Below are 8,543 nucleotides of genomic sequence, written 5' to 3' on the forward strand. Positions count from 1 at the left end.
TAATTTCATTGTTTTTTTTTCTCTCTGTAAAATAATGACCAAATCCTCACGTTTTATAAACCTTTCTGAATCTCAGAATTGTCATAAAACTTATTTCCAAAATTTATTTTCATACTCAATGGTAATACAAATCCCCTGCAAGACTGAAAGCCGTTTTGCCTATGGCAGGTTTGACCCCCGTCAATGGTATGCCTTTCTCTGGCATGCTTAACATGCTCTCTTTCATAAAAAATGAAAAACAAAAAACAAACAAACAAACAAAAAACATTTTAGAAAAAAGAAAAGAAATTTCAAGGGTATAATTTTAATCTGATGAAATAAATTTTAATGTAAGAATCACTGTACTATTCATAGAAATACCTGGAACATCAGGGTATTTTTCTGTGATTCCAGACACCTCTTGCAACATGCAAAGTAACTTGTATTCAAAGTTTTCTCTAACTGGCTTACTGCTCAAAGCTTCCTTCCTTCATGCTGCTCATTGTCATTCTGTATCATATCAGCTTCACTTACCATTGGAAGTAGTTAGATTAATTAATATATTTGGTGAATCATTATAATGTGAAAAATAAAACATGAAAAGCAACTGTAGATACCAGAGACAGTGTAGGAGGAGGGTTGGAAATACCAGAGGTGAGAGGGGAGGAATGGGGTGGGGTGGAGTGGGAAATATACAAGAAATGAGAAATGGAAAATTATTCCCTGTTGATAACATATATGATAATATTCTTGATGGAGCCAATATACATTGTATTCATGATGGGAAAACTATTTTTTTGAGTGCTGTAATGATGTACAATGAATCAATGTAAAGCTAGTAAATTTAAAAATAAATACTAAAAGAAGGGAAAAAAGAAAATTTGAAATAAGTTATTGTAAGAATGTTTGGAAAAGTATTTTAAAAAGTATAAAAAATGAAATGAGATTCAACCACGATCTCAATGTAGAGCTATCTCTTGTTTGAAATTAATATGCTTTCATTCAGGTCTTTATTATGTTCCTATAATTAAGTGTATATATGTGATATATATTTTAAAAATTATTATTTTAATGGGTGTCCCTTATCAACCTATAAGGGAATAGAGATTTTATACATGCATCATTTTGCCTCTCAGTTTCCAACTAAAGCTGGCTTAATGTAGTTAAGCATTCTTTGATAAAATGATTATAATGAGGTCCTATGCATATATTACAGGTTTTTAAAACAGCCTTTTGTATAATATATCTGTATTTCTTCAACAAACAACTATCACAAATATTGATTGTGTACATGTAATTAGTTTTCTCTCTGCAGAGTTTCATTTTTTTTTTAGATAATTGAAAGCTAATGGTTCTGAGCATCTTTTAAGGATATGGATGATTGTGGGCTTTTGTCATTTTCTCTAATGCCTTACTTCTGTTAAACATTAGAAAAATGATCTGACGATCTAATGATTTATCGAAAAGCAGGCAACTTGGGGTGACAAATAATTTACTAATGAAGAATAGGAGGACAAGCATCCCAACATTGACCTGGGTTCGAATCTTACTTCCCTAATGTGTTAACAATAGCACATATTGCTAATTATTGCTCTTATATTGTTATTCATCCTTCTCCTTCTCCTTTTCCTTCTCTGCTTCTCCACCTCCTTCTGACCCTGCCACTGTCCCTTACTGTGAATGAAGTCATCTTTCAAGAATAGAAGTAATTGTTTAACATTTCCACAAATTATACCTCAGTTTTTGTACTTTGTGAAAAGTATCGTACTTTTGTTCTGGTATACGGCCTAAACATTTTGCATTCAAAAATGAAAGTGAAGTTTTATGGGTTGAATTGAGTTCTCTGCGTTGTATTGCTGCCAGTAAGAAGGTAATAAAATAATCTCTCATGATAGCGTACAAAAGTCCAGTAAGAATGCTAGCCTTTCCCTTGCATTTTAGAAGTATGTATCAAGTTCAATGTTATATGATGAACACAAGTGATATTAAGTTATATTTTAGAATTTTGTACTCCTTTATAAGGCACAGTAATCTATAGATGAACAGAACCTTTTGGAATTCTGTAGTAGGGGCAGTTGTTAGGTAGACATTGTAGAATTATTTGCACATGTAAATAATTTGTACATGCAGAGTACTTTTTTTCTGTGTTCATTCTGTCAGGCAGCTATGATGTCAATTTCTATGTTCTTCTAGGGAACAATTGGAGATGTCTGTCAATTTTGATTAATGCAGAGAATACCTGATAAGGTAAATTATTACATTTATTTATCTTTTCATATATATATATATAACCCAGCATGATATACACCTTAGTCTGCTCTACAGCCTAAGAATGTGGCCCTAAGTGAGGAATGGTTTAAACCCTCGAGTGAAATCTAGTAAACATTGAGTTTGGCTGCAAATATGTATGGGAGCAGATTTTTATATTGTTTTTGTATTGTTGATGAGTGATCTTCTCTTTTAGCCAGGCTACTGGTGAAGAGTTTCAGCCCTTACAATAAAAGTGTAGCAGTTTAGCCTGCTCTTCTGATTGTCAAAATGCACGTTTGCTTTTAAATTAAACCACAGGGTATCTGTTCCACAAAACCTTGCTTGAGAATATAGTGTTGAACCACTTGAAGCAAGTTTATGTTAAATGGACATGTAAAATGTCACTTATTTGCTAAAAAACACCAGTAATGGAAACCAAACAGCAATGATGCCAATACTTGATATTACGCTGGATCACTGAATATGTGCTTGAGATATTTCAAGTGTTTTATTTGTATTTACTTTTTTTAAACAGAATATATTATGAGGCTGGACTGTGACTATTTGAGTCAGTGTGCTCATCTCTATGAACATTCTAGTTTAGTTTTGTATGATCAGTTGCTGAACTCTCACAAGAATATACTAAATTTCTCCTTTTTCCATAGTTTTAATTCTCTACGATTCCATGCAGTGACAACATCTTGAGATTGTTTTGGGGAAAAAAAAACAAAATCTGATTACATCTCTAAATCTTTTCACATTTTTTCACTTTAATGTAATAGGTTTTTCAAAGTCCTTAACAGTTATCAACTTAACATTCTAGCATCTTGTGCTTGTTTCCTTAGTCTCTTTCTGTTAAATTGTGGAGTCTTGGGAACTGTCCTTACTCTCTACTAGCTTTTCTGTTTAAGTCTTCCTCTTCCCCTCATCCCTTCACCTATTCCTTCACATCATTCGGGTCTTGCCTTAATTATCAATGAGTCTAAGATATGTTCTCTGATCCCTTTAGAATGACTGCTTGGTTTTGTGTCTCTCCTTATGCTAACACATTTCACACAGTTATTACCAGCTTAATCTCTATCCAGTAGTAAGTAAAGTGTGGAGTGTGTGAGAAACTGTGTCTACTCTGATTCTCTGAATCCCCATCACTTATTTCTTGAGTGTGCTAGATGCTTTATTAACATTCATGGAATGATTTTTTCCTATGTTTTGAATAAAGAAGGCCTTAATTTAACTGGATCTATTTTCAATATTTCCCAGACATCCTACTTTATTCTATAATGATAATAAAGTGCATATACATGAGATGGTATGGAAAAATGAATTTTCTGGCCAGTCTATGTTATGGTAGTTAAGGTGGATAGATCTCACATGGCTGAATGGATGGGTGGAGTCCTGAAACAAGGCTAAGCATATGTGTACCTATATGTCAGGAATCATGAAATGAGGGTGAATAAAGACGAATTGAGGTCTGACCATTTCCTAGGGGGTATGCTTTCTCACTTTTCACTCTCTATTTTTATCTCTGTAACTCTCTGCATGTGTACATGCATTCTGGAAAATTAAAAAAAGAAGAAATGTATGACTTTCTAATTAGTAGGCCAGTTTATCAGACTTCCTATATCTTTCTTGCTCTGATTACCACACTCTCAATGGGGAATATAGAGTACTTGTCCAAAGTATTCCAAAGTCATCCAAAGAAAACAAACTTGAATATTTACCTCTGGCAGGGGTTTGGCAGGTTTGCAGTGGAGTCCTCCAACAAAATCAAAATTGGGTAAGAGTGGGCGAGGAAATTCAAGATCCCAGTAGGTTCGAATAAGCCATATGTCAGCTTTCCCCATGATCTCGAATAATGTAGTGGGTCTTCCTGAAGAGAGGAAAAAGCAAAGTAGAGGAAATGAAAGAAATGTCATGGGAATATATAGGTAGTTTTCTGAATAATGTTGGAATAAAGTAAGCAAAACACTGAAGTGGTTTGTGTTTAGGGACCAGCAGGTGATGTGGTGGGTTAGGTACTGGGCTTCCACATAGCTGACTGTGATTTGAGCCCCAGACCTGCTGCCTTGAAAATCATTCAAGGCACATGTGTATGCATGCCCAAAAATCCGAGGAGAAAATGGAGGAGAAGAGATTGCAGCATGACCATCCCCTATCAGGGGAGATTTCTCACTTTACTTTTCAATGTCTCTCTCTGTCTCTGGCCAGTGCATATGCCCTATGGCAAAAACCTTGAAAAAATCAGTTTGTGTTTTGATAAAAATAATATGGATACATACATTTATGCATAACATAATTGAAATGTTTTATAGATATCGTTCATATATATGTGAGTAAAGATGTCAGCATGCTTTGTTCTAATGTTACTACAGTATATTCATAATAATAAATAATATATTTTTAAAATTATTTAATTTTCTGCATCATTATTTCTTTTATTGATTGATTTATTTTACATTCTTTCACTGAACATCATCACAGCATACAAAATGTGATTTCCTACCCAAAATACGCTGCATAGTGGCTATGTTTTCATCAATAAATAATTTTTCATTTCCTGTTTCTTTTATATATATTTTTTGCTATAGGGCATATGCACTCACTGGACAGGGACGGGAACAGAGACACAGAGAGACAGTGATGAAGCAAGCTGCCTGGTATCTGAGACTTGAATCACAGCTGGCCATGTTGGAGTCCAGCACCACGACCCCCATGCTACCTGCTGGCCTAATCATAAATAGGACTTAAAGTAAGTCAGTATAGGATTGAACATGGCCTAAACATAAATAATACTTAAAGTAAGTCAGTATAGGATTGAACATGAATTTTCTTTCCCTTTTTTTGAAGAATAATACATTTTATTTTATTTATTGTTATTATCTTTTAATTTGAGAGCTATAGAGAGAGGCAAAGTGAGAAAGGGAGCTTCCAGGTCTAAGACTTGAACTTTGGTCAGCCATGTGGCAGTAGAGCACTTCAACCACCACACTATCTGCCAGCTCCAGCACTTGCCTTCTTCCTAAAACTGCCAAAGTAGCAAATTAAATGAAAAAACTCTTTGAGGCCTACAATCAATTACTTCTACTAAATACCCATAAAATAACTTTCCAAGAAGTGCTCAATCTAATATCTACAATTTGCCATGCTAGTGCTTTGATCTTTAATCTCAAAATGAAACAGTTTTGTAGAATATAGCGGAATTTCTTGATCTACTGTTGCTTTTTGCTTTTGATTCATGTTTAGATCTTAACAACATTAGTTTTTTGAATATATATTTGCAAATGGCATGTGGAAGATGGTCATTAATAATTAAAATAGAGATTTTTGTTTACCCCTACTTTGGCTCATATATTCCTTAATGAAGACACACACACACACATATATATATATAACCTATATATATATATTATATATATATAACCTATATATATAACCTATATATATATATATATAACTTGAATGTTAACACTTCACCAAGACTGAATATCTTTAAAGAAGAAATTTCTAAATCCTTAGTGAAGAATTTAGAAACATTAAAAACCTTAAAATATAGGTTTCTGTGGTTATTGGGGGAGAGCCATTATATCTCTCAACTTTGAGGAAATCCTTTTAGTGACATGAAAAGATTTTTTTCTTTAAAACACATTTGCTACAGGATGTGAGCGTTTGCCAGAGAGACAGAGAGACAGAGAGACAGAAAGCAAGCCATCATCCCCTCAGGGGAGATGACAGGGCCACAATTCCTTCTCTTCCCTTCTCTTCTTGGGATTTTGGACAGGCATGCAGATGTGCCCTGCATGAGTTTTAAGCCACTGGGTTCGGAACTTGAAACAAGTTTGTCTACATGGGGGTCTAGCGACGTAACTATTTCGCTATCTGCTGTTCCCTGGAAACATTTTTTTTTTCAAAGTTTGTTTCTTCTAAGAAAGGGACAGAGGCTCTCCAACTGGGTCCTCGGGCAGAGATTCATCCCCAGACTCAGCCAGCAAAATCTCTGGCATGTCTGTGGAAGTTCAATATGTAGTGGAAAGCCCTGGAATATGAATCAGAGGAACTCCAACCAATATGGGAATAGTTACAATTTGGGACAGGATTGGGGAAATATTTTAATATCTAAATAAGAAAATTGAAATACATGAAGAGAAACAATGTTCTCAATGTCACACAGAGAGTTGTGTTAGAAACATGTAAGTCTTCAATTTACATGTCTTTGTTCATCAAGATGCTTCTTGATGTGCCTAATGACATTTTTAGAAGTGAAAATATATCTATAAAAATGGATATGTAATTGCTTTAGAATATCCTAAGTGCTTTAACTTTCACATATATATGACACCCTAGAGTATCTTGTAGGTTGATGGTCACTGGATTCTAACTGACTTTATAATGTCTACCTTTCCATAGTATTTGTGAGATTGACAGATCACCTTGTTTTAGTATTATCATGTCACCTAAGAAAAACACACTTCTCTGACTTTGAATTTATTTAAGATCATCCCAAAAGTACAGAAAAATTAAGTCTGTCAAATAAAAATGTGACTTACCTAGTACTTCACTGTAAAACTGGTCCCACTTCTTTTCATCAATTGATTTGAACCAAAAGTCAAAATAAAGCACATATATCATGTTTTTGACCCTCTCCAAAAATGTCATTTGATCAGTTAATTCTGACATTATAACAGGTACGTAGGAAGGAGGGAACAGAACAGCTCCACTGTACTTTTCCCATGCATGGCCAGGAGAGAAGCGGAGACTGTACACAAAGGGTATTTTAAGAAGCTCAGCCAGCAGCTCCCCACAGGGACCAATAGGATCTGCAAGAATGACATCATATCTTGATTCCTGTAGTTTTGTCATTAGTTTCCTATTCAAAACCACTTCCTTACATAAATTTTGAAGATGGTCAAAATGCACCCAAAGCATTTCTTGCAACTGTGAAAAATATGCGAAGAACGTATCTCTTGGAATGTTATATATCCATTCATCTATCCCTTTAATATCAACACTCTTCATGTTATCTTTAGTTGTAGATATAGGATAAACTTCAAATTTAATGCTGGATTTTTCATCAGGATGAACAGAAATGGAAGATGAACATATCAGAACCGTCACCTCATGACCTCTCAGGGTAAGTTCATCTAGGATTGTCTTCATATTAATCCAATGGCTGTATTCTGTTGGCCAAACCAGCACCTTGCCACAGCTCCCAAAGCTGAAGCAACAAGTCAGCTGTAGCAGCAGAAGGGTTGAAGTCCATTTCATAGGCATCTTGGTGAAATACACTGCTTCTTTGCAAGTCAGTGTTCTGTCATTGCTCATACTTATATGCAAGGAGAAGTCAACCAGGTAGTTAAAATATAACTCTCAACCATTACATATAGTATGCAAAAACAAGTCTGAGTATGTGGTTGGAAAGTGAGAAAACAAAAGGTAGATGACCTCTCATATTTGTACAAGGATATTTTATCTCTTGTGTTTATAAATGTTTTCATTTTGCTAAGATTGGATGACTGTGTATGTATAAGTCACCTGTCTTATGTGGGATATTTGAGAATAATGCCTAAAACCATAGTAAGTGAGAGGCTCTTGTGTCTATATTGTCCTTGACAAAAGAACTAGAAATAAAATAATTATATACCTTGATCACCATTTCTTAGACATTGTGATTCACTATTACCTTTTGTGAGTGAAAACCTTCTTAAAGTATAATTTATTTACCATACAATTCAGAAATTTTAAATGTACAATTTAATGTTTTGTATTATATCACAAAATTACAAAATCACTATAATAATCAATTTTAGAAGTTTCATCTCCCACAAGAAATATAGTAATTTCCCATTTAGCCATCAAGTACAACCCAGCCAATTTCAGCACTTTAAGTTTAGACACTTAAACAATTTTTTTAGCCTTTCTTCCTAGAGACATATGTCGGTAGGTGTTTCAAGTGGGCCATCTTGCCTGGTTTCCTTAAATTTCCTCATCAGTACATAAAAACATGATTATGAAAGGTGAAGCACTACACAGGTACATCAGCTGTAGGTAAACCCTTGCTGCCTTGGAGTTCTGTGTATTCTACCAGACTTCTTTCTCTTTGTCTGTTCAAATTACTTGTATTTCACTTTATTATAAATATCAGTGTTATTTATTTTTATTTTCCTGAAATTCTTTTTTAAAGATCTTTACCATAGAGGTTGTGTACTCATCAGAGACAGAGAGAAGGAAAGTGAGAAGTCACCCTCCATGGGAGAGGGCCACACTGCAATCCCCTCTCCTCCATTCTCCTCTTGGTATTTGGGGTATGCAGGCAGTAC

At 34.6% G+C, this 8,543-nt stretch overlaps 1 protein-coding gene across 4 annotated transcripts in view; it reads right to left on the minus strand.

Annotated features, from left to right (window-relative positions):
• Positions 1 to 7,505, minus strand: part of LOC102498185 (UDP-glucuronosyltransferase 2B31) — a 16,449-nt gene extending 8,944 nt beyond the window's left edge. For 2 of the 4 annotated variants that reach the window (XM_014582161.2, XM_006163573.2), the window contains exons 1-2: positions 6,774 to 7,505; positions 3,951 to 4,099 (exon numbers count right to left, since the gene is read on the minus strand). In XM_014582161.2, coding sequence (XP_014437647.2) covers positions 3,951 to 4,099; positions 6,774 to 7,497 — 873 coding nt within the window. In that variant the 5' untranslated portion in view covers positions 7,498 to 7,505. Of the gene's footprint in view, positions 1 to 3,950; positions 4,100 to 6,769 lie in introns of all 4 variants that reach the window. The other 2 variants (XM_027766343.1, XM_027766342.1) reach the window with 2 other exon arrangements.
• Positions 7,506 to 8,543: the final 1,038 nt, after the last annotated feature.

This window comes from Tupaia chinensis, unplaced genomic scaffold (genome assembly GCF_000334495.1).
Source record: "Tupaia chinensis unplaced genomic scaffold, TupChi_1.0 Scaffold142652_1, whole genome shotgun sequence".
In the NCBI taxonomy this organism is placed as follows: Eukaryota; Metazoa; Chordata; class Mammalia; order Scandentia; family Tupaiidae; genus Tupaia; species Tupaia belangeri.